General features: G+C 32.4%; 2 protein-coding genes across 3 annotated transcripts; both read left to right on the forward strand.

Annotated features, from left to right (window-relative positions):
* Nucleotides 1-2,276: 2,276 nt before the first annotated feature.
* Nucleotides 2,277-11,305, forward strand: LOC148597635 (uncharacterized). Of its 2 annotated transcripts, XM_088562740.1 has the most exons (6): nucleotides 2,277-2,572; nucleotides 3,525-3,824; nucleotides 4,510-4,578; nucleotides 5,895-6,242; nucleotides 7,499-7,811; nucleotides 8,761-8,892. In XM_088562740.1, exons 1-5 carry the CDS (start codon nucleotides 2,416-2,418, stop codon nucleotides 7,708-7,710), a joined length of 1,086 nt encoding a protein of 361 aa, XP_088418866.1. In that variant the 5' UTR covers nucleotides 2,277-2,415; the 3' UTR covers nucleotides 7,711-7,811; nucleotides 8,761-8,892. The 2 variants fall into 2 exon arrangements, with proteins under 2 accessions (XP_088418866.1, XP_088418867.1); XM_088562741.1 differs by lacking the exons at nucleotides 2,277-2,572; nucleotides 3,525-3,824; nucleotides 4,510-4,578; nucleotides 5,895-6,242 and adding exons at nucleotides 9,979-10,053; nucleotides 11,191-11,305 and having other exon boundaries at nucleotides 7,678-7,811; nucleotides 8,761-9,063.
* On the forward strand, nucleotides 11,290-13,728 carry LOC148597636 (uncharacterized). Its single transcript, XM_088562742.1, has 3 exons — nucleotides 11,290-11,934; nucleotides 12,316-12,344; nucleotides 13,242-13,728. The coding sequence occupies exons 1-3, from the start codon at nucleotides 11,669-11,671 to the stop codon at nucleotides 13,559-13,561; spliced, it is 615 nt and encodes a 204-aa protein (XP_088418868.1). The 5' UTR covers nucleotides 11,290-11,668; the 3' UTR covers nucleotides 13,562-13,728.
* The last annotated feature ends 1,765 nt before the right edge of the window (nucleotides 13,729-15,493 follow it).

A 15,493-nucleotide genomic window follows, 5' to 3' on the forward strand; every position in this document is an offset into this window, starting at 1 on the left:
GATGACTCATCCGATTTTAACAGGTTTTTGAGAGTGTTAAATGAGTATTGTGACAATTTGTGTTGTGCTGAACTTTTCCGCAAACCATCGACTCCAACGTTATGCTTACGAAATTGCAAAAAATATCCACATTAAAGCTTCAGCTCTTATTTACTTTGATAGCACAATAATGTTTTAACAGGCAATATTAGATAACCTGGTTAGCGGCACTTTACGTCATTTATATCTATCAGTGAATATGATATTTCATATAATCTTTTAAAAATTAGTACTTATGATTTAATTTCTGATAATTCTCATTCGAAACATTATTTAGATAAAAACTAGGTTTAATAAATAATATAATTAATGTAATAATATAATAAACTAAAATACACAATAAAAAACATAATGCTCCCTTTGAATCACAAGTAGCGCCTGCTTAAATTTGAAAGGTTTACAAGTTTGTCCCGAAGTCAACAATGGGTTTTGAATTTTATTTTGTAAGACAATTTATAGAAGGAATGCGACATATAATTATTTGCAATAGCCATCATATTAATTTGATTTATCAACTTAGCTGTCACATCAATTATACAAAGACCATGCACATTCGAATCACTATATTCATTGTATGTGGACAATTAACAACATATAAAAGAAATATTATCTATACAGAAAGACGACCAGGTTCGACTTTGAAGTAGTTGATGCTTCATGGACAGCGAAGCGGTAAAAACAAGCGTAAACAGCCCCAAGATTGATTTTGCGAGCATAAATTGGTGAACCACTAAATTCTGTAATATCTGTTCTCTCGAACTCTGGTGGATATATTGAAGCTAACCATTTCTTAAAATTGTCCCTTCGTCAAAGCGTCCTCCAGTTTGGAATAATTGGAACTGCGGACCGCAGACCGATCGATGTTAATGACGCCACAGTAGCAAGTAAAAAAAAAGCATACACGTACTAGTATTTTGTCCATTCGAGGAATTAACAATCGAATTAAATACTATGATAGTAAGTAATCTATTCAGGATCACAATGTTAAGCAACCTTTGTCATTGAATATGACCCCATCGATTAACGTTTTACATCCCGCCATGTGAAATTGATACACAAAAGGGTACACACAACCACTTTCATCTTATTTGGACTGAAATGTGTTGACATTTATGTAGATAAGCTTAAGGAACTAAGTGTTCCTTGCAGTATTGATTTATTACCATTTGCACCATAAACATTCTTTTGGTGACAAATACCTCTCATTGTTTGTTGAATAAGGATATTTCGAATGATCAGATAGGTAAAATAGTTTTAATCAAGAATATTTTATTCTGACTTTTATATACACTTAAATGTAATGTATTATGTAATAGGAACCATGCTTGTCCGAACTTTTTAAAATTAAAAATCTATGGACATTCTTAGCTCTATTTCTACCTTATGAAATATAGATCGATTTTTGTCTTTTATGAATAGATTCTCTTCATATGTTTTAGTTTTTTTTTACAGTTTGCTTTATGGTATGGGTTTTGCCCATCATTGAAGACCGTAGGGTGACCTGCCAAAGTTTAATCTTTAATTATTGTTTCTTTGTATTTGGTGGATACCTGTTTCATTTACAATCATACTACAATTTCTATTTTATATGGTTTTATATGGAGCAGGGTTATGTTGCTACATGATTAAAGACATAGCTACAAAAGTTGTATGGTCGTCACTATGAACTCGTGGATCGTCACGGTGTATTCATCTGCGCCATGTCATAGTTTTCCTATCCTCTTTCGTCTATCCCGGACTTGACTTGGAAAGGAGGAGGACGCTTACCCTACCGGTGCACCTGGTCCATGCTCCAAGTTTTTAGAGGAGTCCGAGTTGCTCATTTCCTTTTGTTACTTTGAATATATGATTTTAGTTACTCCATGTTCTTTGTTGTGTATGTGTTTTCAATGTCTGGTTTTTGTCCCTGGATTACATTCTTTTGATTACCGCTATAACATTGGTTTCCTTGATTACTCTTTCAATAACACATATTAGCGACTTAAAGGAAATTAAGATAAACAATAACATAAATTAACTACGTACTGGATATTAACCTTAATTAATATTGACCTCTAAATCAACTTCAAGCAACACATTGTAGGAAGTGAAATCATTTTTATCTGTTTAATGGTCAAGGAATTTATGTGTCTTTTAAGAAATTTGATCATATAAATAAATCTGGGGAAGTTACAAATTTTTGTTGCTTGCATGCTTCGTTAAATAAGCTATTAATGATAGTGTTATACTATTTAAATACACAAAGCTTAAAATTTAAGTATATTTCATATTTATATAGGTTAAGTTAAAATAATAGATTTTGTAGCAAATTAAAGCTATCATCATAACTAATCGTTGTTCGGAAGCTGGGAAAGCTGAATTTTGATTGATTACATCATGTATCTTTATTCTTATAATGTAGTACTAATGTTTGACTCAAGTTTTCATTCTATGTTGGATTTAAATCTTGACTGCATCTTTTCTTTGTACTTTGTAGGTACTAAAAGTAAATTGCCCTCACCGTGCTGTGAGCTCTTCAGATTAAGTACTGAAGGTACGTGTATATTTTACTACTCAAGCTAAATATGATGGTTTCATCCAGCACAATAAAATAATGGTTTTGGTAAAATGTACTTGTGTGGCATTACATAGTTGGAAGATTATCACTAATTACTGAATCGGCTAAGCATTGCACGTAATCCTTAATCAAATACTGTCACACGACTTATATCGGACATAAAACCGACTGTAGATACTCTTCAATGCTTTACAAAACTCAATATGAATTCTTAAGGGTGGGCCCTAAGCTAATCCATATGGGTACCTGATCAACACACCCCATTCTGATGTATATATATATGTAAGACTAAGATTCGTACATGTACCTTGCCACAAACATGTCCAATTTCATATGAGGGCAGATCATATTGTAACCCAATTATTCTGGTAACACACCATATACTTCGTCAAAGAATTCCCTGAAGTCATTACAAATATATTGTTAAAAATGTTTGAAAGAGAAATCAAGGGAACCAAGGTTATAGCGGTAATCAAAAGAATGTAATCCAGGGACAAAGACCAGACATGGAAAACAGACATTCACAACAAAGACCATAAAGCAACTAAAATCATACGTACAAAGTAACAAAAGTAAATGAGCAACTCGGACTCCACTGTTGAACTGAAATATTACAGATATATTATTTAAAATGTTTGAACTGACGTATCATGTCACGTGTTATTGGCATTTTAGTGAGCAATAGTAAAATCCATGTATAATAAAAATATTGCATGCAATAGTCATTGCTATATGAGATTTTCTACAGGAATAAATGGGTTCTATGTTTTATAGTTCCAGAATTCCGCTTTAGTAATCTAAAAACTTCTGCCTGGCTTATTGCAACAGCAATTTGTATTTTGTTCAATAATAACAACATTGCAATAATTTCAGAATTAACATTAAAGCTCGTAAAACACATAAATTCCTTTTTTATCGTTATACTAAGGCATTGATTCTGAACAGTGTAAACAGCAAATAACTACGGTACGCTCTGTATTGGAGAAAGAATTGATGCCTAAAAAACATATAGATGACTTCCTAGAAAACATCATATTTGATTTGGACCAACATGAAGATCTGTTGAATTCTACACAAACGAGGAAAGAGATGTCAGAAATGTTCGTCCAAGCTGTTCTAGAAACGATTAGTAATGGTTCATATCAATACCTAATACATACTCTGAATTCATCCGATGCGAGGGGATATAAACGCATTCTAGAAGCTCTTCAACGAACACCAGTTACAGGTTTGTAAAATTAATTTATAAGTTTCCAAATAAAAAAAGTATTACATGTCCTTTAAAGTATTTTTTGTTAGATGATATTACTGGAAATGGAATCAAGGAAATTCGAACGAATACACGAATCCTATACAGTGATCAATGCCTTTCAAGTGACAGAGATTTAAATCGGTATAATCACCCTTAACCGAATCTTCCACAGTGATCAGTACCTTTCAAGGGATAGAGATTTAAATAATCTTCTTGAAAGAGAACCTTTGGTTGGCGGAGGACTCTTAAAAATCACTCAAACGTTTGTATTCAGCATTTTACATCCATCTCATGTAAGCATCTAATTCACATGAATTCATTTTATTCACCTTCAAACAAAAGCTTGAGAGGTTTTGGTGAAATTGAATATAATACAAACATAAAAAAGAACATAATCCAAAATTGTGAAAACATACAAAACAACAAATGGCGAAAAAATTTAGAACATTCATTTGGCGGGTAACGGAAAGTTAAAAAACTGAAATACGAGAAAAAGACAACAAATAACAAACAAACACAAAAACACCCCCCCTAACAAAATACAAAAACAGAAAGTGACAAAAATAGCATTGATCATAATTCACAAATGTTTTTTTATGTACCGACTTTGTCTTCAAATTTCAAATAATAAATGATTCTCGTCTGCGTTATTATTCTTCAGGGCATGATAGAAGTCAAACTACTGTTGTTAATATGGAGGATAGGTTTTATATATCTTGTGACACTGATGGTATGTTTTTTCTCTAAATATTTTCGTATGGATCTAAACGCAATGGCCATATACGATTGCATCGAAAGTACTAGCAAACTGACACGTATGACACAAACTCGAATGAGTATTGTCCCACAATTGACACATCCGGATGTTTAATTTTCTCCGGCATAAGATAAGCTATAATCTTAGTACTATATAAGAACCGCCCAAATGGTCACGGACTAGCGTGGATTGTATCGATCTTCGTCTGAGACACATAAAAAAATTTAAAGAATAATCAAAGGAACCAAGGTTATAGCGGTAATCAAAATAGTGTAATCCAGGGACAAAGACCAGACGTGGAAAACAGACATACACAACAAAGAACATGAAGTAACTAAAATCATATATACAAACTAACACAAGCACATGAGCAACTAGGACTCCACTAAATACCCGCCAAGGGGCTCATGAAAAGTCAAGTTAGGGGTAGACAAATGATGAATGAAAACTATGACACGTTGAATAAATATGTTTTCATGGCGCAGATGGATACACCAAAACAATCCACGAGTTCATGATGACGACCATAAAACTTCTGTAGTTGTGACTTCGATTTTGTAGCTACATAACCCTCTTCCAGAAGCCAGTTTGCTAGCTTAAACTGAACTGAACTGAACCGATACTCGCTGCTTCGCCGGCAAATAGCGGAATTTAGCGAATAGATCGACGATCCAAGTTAGAATATAGTATGGGTTGCTGTCATAGTTTTCCTTTCCTCTTTCGTCTACCCTGGACTTGACTTTTTATGAGCAACTCTGCGTGTGTTTCTAGAAAAGCACAGAACGCTTACCCTACCTGTGCACCTGGTCCATGCTCCCAGTTTTTAGTTGAGTCCGAATTGCTCATTTACTTTTGTTACTTTGTATGTATGATTTTAGTTACTCTATGTTCTTTCTTGCGTATGCCTCTTTTTCATGTCTGGTCTTTGTCCCTGGATTACATTCTTTTGATTACCCTATAATCTTGGTTCCCTTCATTACTCTGTCTAGTACAACAAAGTATGTTGGAATATTATATGGCAGGATACCCGCTATGGGAAGTTAAACGACAATTAATCAATCAATATAAATTTAGCCGTTTTTAAGCTTATTAACTTTGATAATTATACAAATGGAAGAGTACTTAAAGTCGTAATACAATTTTTCAAAACAAACAAACAAACAAACAAAGGAAGAATATAAAAGAAAAAAAAATAGAATAAAATAAAAAAAAAGAAACTTGAACAAAAAACAACGCAAACATCATTTCATTAAAAACAGATTTTTCAATGGCCAATTTCATTGTGTCAGAAGGAAAACATGGTTTAAAAGTTCCGTTAATAATGACTATAAAATTTCCTCCTGAAATTGGGAACAACAAGAGAATTGTAGATTCCATCAAAGAGGAAGTATTTTCACAGTTGATGAAAGACGGATTTAAAATAACTGGATGTAAGGATGGTTCCATAATTATTTTCATTGAACCACTAACTAGTGCTTGTACAAGAAATTTTAAGCAAAGCATTACCAAGGGCCACTTGGTCACAGCATTGAAACAAGCTTTGGAAAAAGATGAAGTGAAATATCGTCTACCTTGTGGAGAATTTTCAATTGGCATCACTCTTACGGAACATAAACTTACTGTAAAAGAAATATCAAGTAGGTTTACAAAGAATTATAAACGTCTTTATGTTACTATAAGTATCATGTTTCACAAATATTTGTCTCGATTAGGCGATTTAGGTACTAAATTTAGTACTCAGTCTTGTATGAACCCGAATTATATCATATTTTACTTGTCATATTTACCATTACAAATTTTAAATATATTTAAACACTGATGCTTCATTCCTTTTACTGCACGTGGTAGAACCTTTTAGTTTTGGTTATGAGTACTTCTTGTTTACAACTATGATCTTTCTACATATTTGATTATAAATCTGCTGACAAGAGATTATTCCTTAAAAAAACGTGTACAGCAATATACACGTATACATAATTGGTATTTTTTTTGGTATTAAATAATGCTATTGTCTAAATAAACACAAGAGGAAAATAACGAGAGGTTTGACATAGCGTGAATATTCCTGAAACTTATCTACAGCAGACTTTGTTTAAACGTATTTTCATATCGATTAATCTTGTTGGGAACGATGCCACATTCCTCGCACGTTAAAGAACCCTGCTGTGGTATTCGATAGGAGTAGGAACCTTTCCGCTCCACCACAAGGGGCTAAATTGCTCGACCTTACCCATCCCCCCTTTTTCTAGTGACATTCAAAATTTGTCCTTTTATCCTTGTGTCTATTCCATTTTTTTATTTCATCATTATTTCATGTTCATAGTTTGAATATAGCTGAACTATTGCTGCTCGGACGTTAAACCTCAACTATCAATCAATCAATCATATCGATTTAAATTATCGAAACCAAACAATTCAAAAATCCTACAAAGTATTAGTATAGGCAATATTCACTGTAATTGAATCGTCATTAAGATGTAGTACATACTCTAAACTGCAAAGAATATTAAGTGTCAGTCTCTGTAAGCATCAGGCAGTAAGTGAAACATGGTGTGAATAAAAAATATTTTGACAGTGTAATTTGACTATTTGAACCATCAGAATAATAGAAAACAGACAAGATTTTTCATATCATGAGGCAATTTCATTGCAATACATTGAAAATGAACATTATAACGGCAGATAACTTTGTCAAAAACCTAATTTTCTAAGGTTCTTTTGACAAATATCTGAGCAAATGCATAGATCAAATAATGGTCTTTTACAAAAAAAGAGAAAACACCCTTGAATAAAATTATACTATCAGATCGGTATTGTTCTGACATGCATGTTTTAGATTTTCTCCATTTTGCCTGACACTTACACTTTATGAAAACAACATTTAATTTTACAGGTGATTTTGCAACTTCGTCCTATTGTTTGCTAGAATCTTCTAAAGAATATACCAATATCTTAATTGCAAGCAGGCAAATTTTGGTTGAGGAAATAAGAACCGCTGCTTCTTGTGGAGTCGTTTCCTGCCAATTTTACGGCATTTGTAAACATCAACTTTCGAGACATCAAAGACAGACGAAAAAGGACAGAAACATTTCTACAGATTATTGAAGCGGAACAATCATTTGATATACTAGTTGACGTAATTGAAAAGAGGAAAATGCATTATGTATCACGGATGATAAATTTATGAGAAAGGAGTAGAGCTATAGGTATATTTTTGCATCATTTATATGTGATTGTTTCTTTTGTATTGTATAGTTATTTAATTAATAATTTCATTTACTGTATAGATGATTCGATACGATTTTCTTATTTGGTATATAATCGTTTTTACAAATGATGTTTTATGATGTAAATCATTATGAATTGGAAAGTACTTCTTCTTGTTATTTGTATAGGCCTCGACAACAATTAAGTCGACTATTCTAATTGAACACAATGTATCGCTTATTGTCTTTTTATTACTAAAAATAAAATAGAATTTAAATAAAGGAATATTTCAAATGTAATAAAAACAATAGAAAGTTTGATGTGTAATATAAAATATGCTACTGTCAATGTTTTTACACGCCGATATAACACAAAAAATGCTTTTACACGCCGATATACAAAAAATGTATCATTAAATTTCTTTATGGATGGTAGTTTTTAACCAAAGAGATTTAGTTTTAACAGTAATTTCAGAACCCATAAAACACTCTGTAATATAGGAAAAATCTATTGACAAAAAGCCTGTACATCTGGAATGTACACTGTATGTGATATGTCTGGGGTTTTAATATAAATATTGAAATGTCATATGACCATAATCATACGAAGTCTGTCAATTAATAACTACACGAGCAAATATTTTTCATCTGCAATTTGTGTTAATAGAGCTTCACATGAAATTCGCGTGAACTTCACATGAAATTGCCCTAATTTTCACGTAAAATTCACTCAACACGAATTGCATGTGAAGACTCGATTCACGCGAATTTAATGTGAACTGTGTCACAAAGTTTATTTGCTCAGTCCGGGTGAAAGTCTTGTGAAATAATTTCGCCTGTGTTGTTTACATGTGAATGTAAATGTTTTATTTAAAAAAAAAGCCGTAACACTCTGAACACATGAAGTCATATTCACAATATACATATAATGTGTAATTAAATTTATTAGATATAAACACACTTCGGCAGAATCTACTGAGAGTAGTTGACATTATAATAGAGGAGATGAATCTTGATAGTATAGCGGACGTGTTTAGAGATCGTAACATGATAGATGAACATAAGTTTTGTAAACTGATTGACGGATGTCAAAATGGTAATCTAGAATGTCTCGAATTCCTTATAGACATTTTCAAAGGAAAGACCGAACACGTCTTAACATTGATTGATGCCTTGTTATTAAATCACCTTGATACTATCGTGTCTGGTGTTCTAGAGCCATCTAACCGGGATGACGAAAGGAGTAATGAAGGTAATATATAATAAAGTATAATTTAATAATTAATAAATCATCCATTCATGTACAATAAAGGGGGAGTTTGTAAAAGGAAGGACAATGATATTTAAAAAAAATATTGTTTTCAGTGAATTTGAATTAAATACCTAAGTAAATACACATGTAACACATATAACAAGTGAACTGAACTTTATAGAAAGATAATCCTTCCAACATTTATACAATGGAAAACGCTCACTCTTTCGGTGATCGTCTTTGACATTGTTCACTTGCACAAAGTGCGTTAAATGCACGTTCTTCTAAATGATGAAAAAATAGTGGAAACAAATTACAATAATGGAATGAATTAGTTTTTATTATTTTTTTTAAAAACCCTGTAATATTAGTAATTCTCTTATGAGCGATTTGTATTAACATGCAGTTTCGTGCTGAAATTAAGAGAAACAATTTCAACCTACATCAAAGATCTATTCGATCAGTAATTATTTTTGAAAGAGTATTCAAGGGAACCAATGTTATAGCGGTAATCAAAAGAATGTAATCCAGGGACAAAGACCAAAGACCAAAGACATGGAAAACAGACATACACAACAAAGAACATAAAGTAACTAAAATCATACATACAAAGTAACAAAAGTAAATGAGCAACTCGGACTCCAATAAAAACTGGGAGCATGGACCAGGTGCACCGTTAGGGTAAGAGTCTTCTGCTTTTCTAGAAACACCCGCCGAGTTGCTCATAAAAAGTCAAGTCAAACGAGGAAAGGAAAACCATGACCCATTGAATAAATCAGTTTGAAATATACATAATGCATTTCAGGATGCCACGTGTACGATGCATGGTGTATACATGGTAAAATGCCCATATTAAACGTTTCAAAACTTGTACAATATTGCATATACTTCAGTTTCATTAAAATTATTTTTTAGATAGTATGGAGTGCGACGCCACCTTGCCTGATGGAGTCTTGTTCAAAGGGAAAATAAATGTAGTTGTTAAAGAAGGTTAGCATGTTGATTGTAAACTTATTGTTCGTGATAATTGTTCTCATGTTGTTATCATATTATCGTAATTAGCCTATTTTTTTATGTTAGTTTTGGGCACTGATTATACGATGGAGGGCTTTCTATGATGTTTGAATTTCATTTGAATAATGATTCTTAAGTAATTGTTACTTTAAGTGAAACAAAACACATAGTTATTATATGAAACATATTTAATATTTACATGAAAACACAGTACCAAATCAGGTTATACATTATATGAAGAGTTGATATCAGGGAAGCAACCTTTCAGAAAATAAATATTACGAATAAAATTAAGGTGAAGACAACATTTAAACGTATGAACGATATAAGCATAACGTAACTACAAAATGTATTACACAGTCATATGTGCCACACATGATAATCATGTGGTCCTCGATTCATATGATAATCATATGGTAATCATATGAAAATCATATGATATCTAACATATGATAGTCATACAATTATCATATGGTTCTCATGTGTTAATGTTGGTTTGAAAACATATGACAATCATATGTTTGTGAAAAAGCATATGATTATCATATGAAATCATGCGATTATCATATGTAGAACGAATCATATAATTATCATATGGTGCTCGATTTACATGACAGTCATATGATGCAAACAATATGATTCTTATCTGTGGCACATTTATCTGTGTATTACTTTTTCGTTCTTGCGGTTGTTTTTAACATTATTGTTTCAGTTTAAATATATATCTAAGATTATGAATTTAGTAGATGCTTTTAAAACTTGGTTCAAAACAGTAATAAAGGATACCAAGGATATAGCGGTAATCAAAATGAAAACAACGAACAACATGAAGTAAATGAAATCGGACTTACTAAGTAACAAAAGCAAATGAGCAACTCGGACTCCACTCAAAACTTGGAGCATGGAACAGATGCACCGGTAGGGTAAACGTCCTCAGCTTTTCTAGAAAAACCAGACGAGTTGCTAAAAAAAGTCAAGTCCTTGATAAACAAACAAGGAAAAGAAACTATGATACGTTGAATAAAACAATGACACTTTCTATTAATAGAGCAGATATGTCTATTAAGAAGAAAGATCGACACATTCTGTAGATTTATCTTTTTTCTTTTATAGGTGAAAATGAAGAACTTAAGGGTTTGGCATTTAGCCAGTCAGAAGATATTATTTGCATCAAAAGCACCAAAAGGGAGAACACCAACTTGACGGAGAAGCGATAAAATCAGATTTAGATTTGATAGTTTCGTCAGATGACACAATAAATTGTTCGGAGAATGTTTCATCTTCTTCAGATGAAAGTTTGCGAAAAAACGAAACCGGTGCAAATTATCTGACAAATTCTTTAGATGTGGGTACACAACAGTCTCACGATCTTCAAAATGTCGTCGGAGTTCCATTTGAAGGAGATATAAATGAAGACCAAAACTATTTAGACAGGACCTCTACAGTTGTCCCTTGCCCTCAACCACTGGACAATATTTCGATATCATTAGATCCTAATGATCCCTTGACTGTTGTACATGAACAAAGCGATAAGAAACAAGACACCACGGATATTCAGAATCCGAAGCACAAGACAGATACGGGAAGTTGTATGACTGCAACTGGAACAACCAGATTGGATGACGACCAAATGTTCCATGAAACAACGACTGATGGCCGTATAGAGGATAAACATGAATTTCCAGACATTGTTATGCCTTCCTGGAAATGCAAACCTCTTCAAGGTCAACGAATGTCCCTTCCAAGTATAACTATTAATAAATTAGATGGTACCAAGAGGATTGTTGCCGCAAAGGAGGTCCTCGTCAGAACAAAGTCATTTAACATATCTGACATTGATGATTGTATCACATATGAGTAAGTCTTACATTGAATAGTTTCTCTGACTTGACTACAGCACCGTTCCAAAATTGTGTCGAATTTTTTATTTCCCCCCATAGAACCAATACGAAATAAATACTGTTTTCAAAAAGAAACTTGCTGTCATTGCGATTTTAAAGAACCTTTCATCTTATTTTAAGGAAATATCTTAAGAATGAAGTAATCAAGATTTTAAGTTTAATTGCCAACTTCTAAAAACCGGTTTTTAAAATAAAAGAAAAAAATATGGAATCATAATTTACGTATAAAAACCAAATGAATTTTTGACATTTTTTTTTATCATAAATTATTTTAAAAATGTAATTTGAATGATGTTCATTATGAAATTAACATTTGCATGTTTTTATCGGTTCCTAGGGAAAAGGACATGTGTGTTGAAGAAGGATGTGAGTTATTTTTTTTTACATTCAATTCATTATTATATACATCAGAATTTGGATAAATAAATGTACGAAAAAGTTATATTCCTATCTCTAGAATGAACATGGTTTTGAATTAATAGATTGTGACAAAACAATATAGATATTGCATAATGTTGAGAGAAATATGTGCTTTTTTGAAACGGTATTATGTGTGAAATTCGTTCAATCATTACATTAAAGTGTTTCAGATATAAGAAAATTAAGCAAAATTGTAAAACCTCTTTTTTCCAAATAACTACAACCACAAGAAATCGTTAACATTTTCGTTATAACGACTTCATTTTTAAAACAAAAACATACTAAAACGACTTTTCAAAAATAAAAGGACTGGAAACGGATGAGTATGACATACCACCCTTTGGGCATGTTTTCACATATGACAGCGTACTCCCTACTGAATCACGCTCATTAATTTTACCCTATCCAAATTGAATCTGTCATTTTGTCTCTACCTTATTGAAGCAATCATAATGGCAAATCCGTCATCCATATCTCGATTTTGATGGCGAAATTAAGCTTTCTATCGTGGATCTAACGTTTGTACATGGCATGAGTACTTAAGGAGGTAGACCTAGTGTAAGGGACATAACTCTTTAAATCAGTTATATTTTTGTATCATATTCATTTTTACCAACACCTTCCAATCTTTCACTTGAAACAGAATAAAATCAACGCAAGGTACTGCTTACATTAGATTGATCTAAAGAGCTTGAATACAAACGTTACAATGATATGCAAAAGTTGTGTCCCTTACCTTAGGCCTACGTCCTTAACTCACAACTTTATTAACTTATCAACATATGACAATATATATAAGGTCAGATGTAACGTTCCATGTTTTACCATTATTAAAAATTGAAGCGTATGAAAGGACTCTTAATGAGGATACAAAAAAGATCCTAACGACATCTGAACCAAGAGACAAACCGCCATTTAGCAAGTCAGTTTTGGCACCTGGTTTCAGCGCAAATGAGGAGCTCTCAGACAGAAAATCAAGATATGATGAAACAGAAGCATTGCCCTTTCCAATTAAACAGACAACAGCGATAAAAGCACCAAAAATAACTATTAAGGCCTTGGATGGAACAGTCCGATCATTAGAGGACATGCTAGTTGATGATTCTGTTGAAGGCATGGACGACGAAGAAATCATTTATTTAAGAGAAGTAAGAAAAAAGTAAGTAAACAAACAATTGTCATTATAAAAGATATACTCGGCCCTGATTTTCTGCAGCTCTTATCGTATTAGTATGGAAAGAAAAAACTAAAGGAACAATTTTTAACATCAGTAACTATCACATCAAATTGTAAAAAAATGATTATTTCATAAAAAAAACCTAAAAATACAAAAACAAAAACAAAGACATTAACAATAAAATATATATATATATATATATATATACAACCCCAGGGCCAAATACCACTAAACAACTTATTTTGATCAGCACAAGCTTGATTCAGAAAGGGGGTTCCGGTAGTTGGTTTGGTCTTTTCGTTGGAAAATTGTCTGAGTGTGGAAAAATACGAGCAAACGGTAGCCTTTAAACAATGATTTGATAATTTCGGGATTAGACCCTTCCCTTGTTATAAAATCTGGATCCGCAATTGTCTCACATTTCATTCATACGGTGAAAATCCACACCGATAGTAATAGTTCACCTAAAACATGTCAAGCATTATGGGTAAAAACGCAGCAGTCGACAGGAAGGTATTCGTCTTAAAAAACACTAATTTATAGAAAACTCCACGTGCATTGAAGTACACCATGCAACACAGTCATGTAGGTCAGTTTAATATTTTTTAATTCAAAACAAACAACAAAAAGAGGAAAAACATGTATTACACATTTAGGATTTTCGGGAAATTAATCGAAAATCATTTTAATTCTGGATTAAATAATTTTTCATTGATATGATATCGACTACAATATGTTTCCCAGGTTTTAAGATTTCCACACATCGGCGGAAATATTTTTATTGACGATAACAACAACCGGTTTATAGGAACACAAAACTATAATAATTCAACCGCTGCAAAAACAACACAGCGAAAAAAAGTCTAACTTACAACATATGTCAAACTATTGGAAGTTGAACATTTGCCTGAGAAATGATGAAGCCCAATAATACATACTGTTCATGTTTAATCGAATAAAAAAAAAGAAAACATACGGTATCGTGAAAACATTAAGTAAGATATCACATTAGGTCTAAATGGGTACATATAGCTTCTTTATAAAAAAATGTATAGTCTTTTTCGCATATTTTTTCCATAAGTGAAAAGATAATTATTTTTATGTCCTATTGAAAAAAAAACCGATTTTTTCAAATCTTATGAAAAAGTCAAAACTTGGTGGCCACTGCTTTAAAGATATAAAGAATGACAGGCAATGACTCAAAGCCACACAACTTGGTACTTGCTTTGGTAATCACCGCTTCTAAGACGTAAAACGTGGTATTTATTGTTTGAAAGTCGTACTTATTGTCAGCCTGTCAAAGTAACTTCTTTCCTAGGATCGTTTACTAATGAATTGATGTGGGAAGCTATATTAATTAAATACAAAATGTAAATGTAAGTCAATCTGTCTGTCTGTCTGTCACAATACATAGTCACAGTCTTGTCATTTTTCCAGTGCATTCACAAAGTCGTCTACCACCTCAAAATTTACACGTGTTCCCTGCAGTTTGTTATTGTAACATACATTTATATAGGAGACCACGGTTATTTAAATCCCCGTGAGACAGACCGAGTCATCTGTGTTACCAATTAGTCACTTTCCCCATTTCTATTCTTTTACACTCAGGGTAATCGGGGTAATATGCTGACGGGTGCATTATATTTGTGACATCTTCAAACTTAATATGACTCTTGACCCATTTTTACCCGAACCAAAAAAAAAAAAAAAAACAAAACAAAACAAAAAAATGCAAGCAAAAAACAGCAAGTTGAACAAAGAAAAAACAGAAAGATGAAAGCAGATCATTGCAAGTGATACCCCACATACCAATTCATGGCTGTGGTCAAAATATAACCGGCAAACATGCAGTTGTTAATTCTTAAACCCCAAATCAAATCCCATAATATGATACACCCATATAAGAGGTTGCGTCAAA

The sequence above is a fragment of the Perna viridis genome, chromosome 15 (assembly GCF_037379345.1).
Source record: "Perna viridis isolate PV_CMFRI_1.1 ecotype Kerala chromosome 15, ASM3737934v1, whole genome shotgun sequence".
Taxonomy (NCBI): domain Eukaryota; kingdom Metazoa; phylum Mollusca; class Bivalvia; order Mytilida; family Mytilidae; genus Perna; species Perna viridis.

Bases quoted from the DNA above. Each gene is read 5' to 3' on its own strand.
- LOC148597635 (XM_088562740.1), top strand. From the start codon at position 2,416: ATGTATCTTTATTCTTATAATGTAGTACTAATGTTTGACTCAAGTTTT. The intron at 3,825-4,509 runs GTTTGTAAAATT...ATTATTCTTCAG, and splicing joins TCAACGAACACCAGTTACAG to GGCATGATAGAAGTCAAACT. The intron at 4,579-5,894 runs GTATGTTTTTTC...TCATTGTGTCAG, and splicing joins TATATCTTGTGACACTGATG to AAGGAAAACATGGTTTAAAA.
- LOC148597636 (XM_088562742.1), top strand. From the start codon at position 11,669: ATGACTGCAACTGGAACAACCAGATTGGATGACGACCAAATGTTCCAT. The intron at 11,935-12,315 runs GTAAGTCTTACA...ATCGGTTCCTAG, and splicing joins GATGATTGTATCACATATGA to GGAAAAGGACATGTGTGTTG. The intron at 12,345-13,241 runs GTGAGTTATTTT...TAAAAATTGAAG, and splicing joins CATGTGTGTTGAAGAAGGAT to CGTATGAAAGGACTCTTAAT.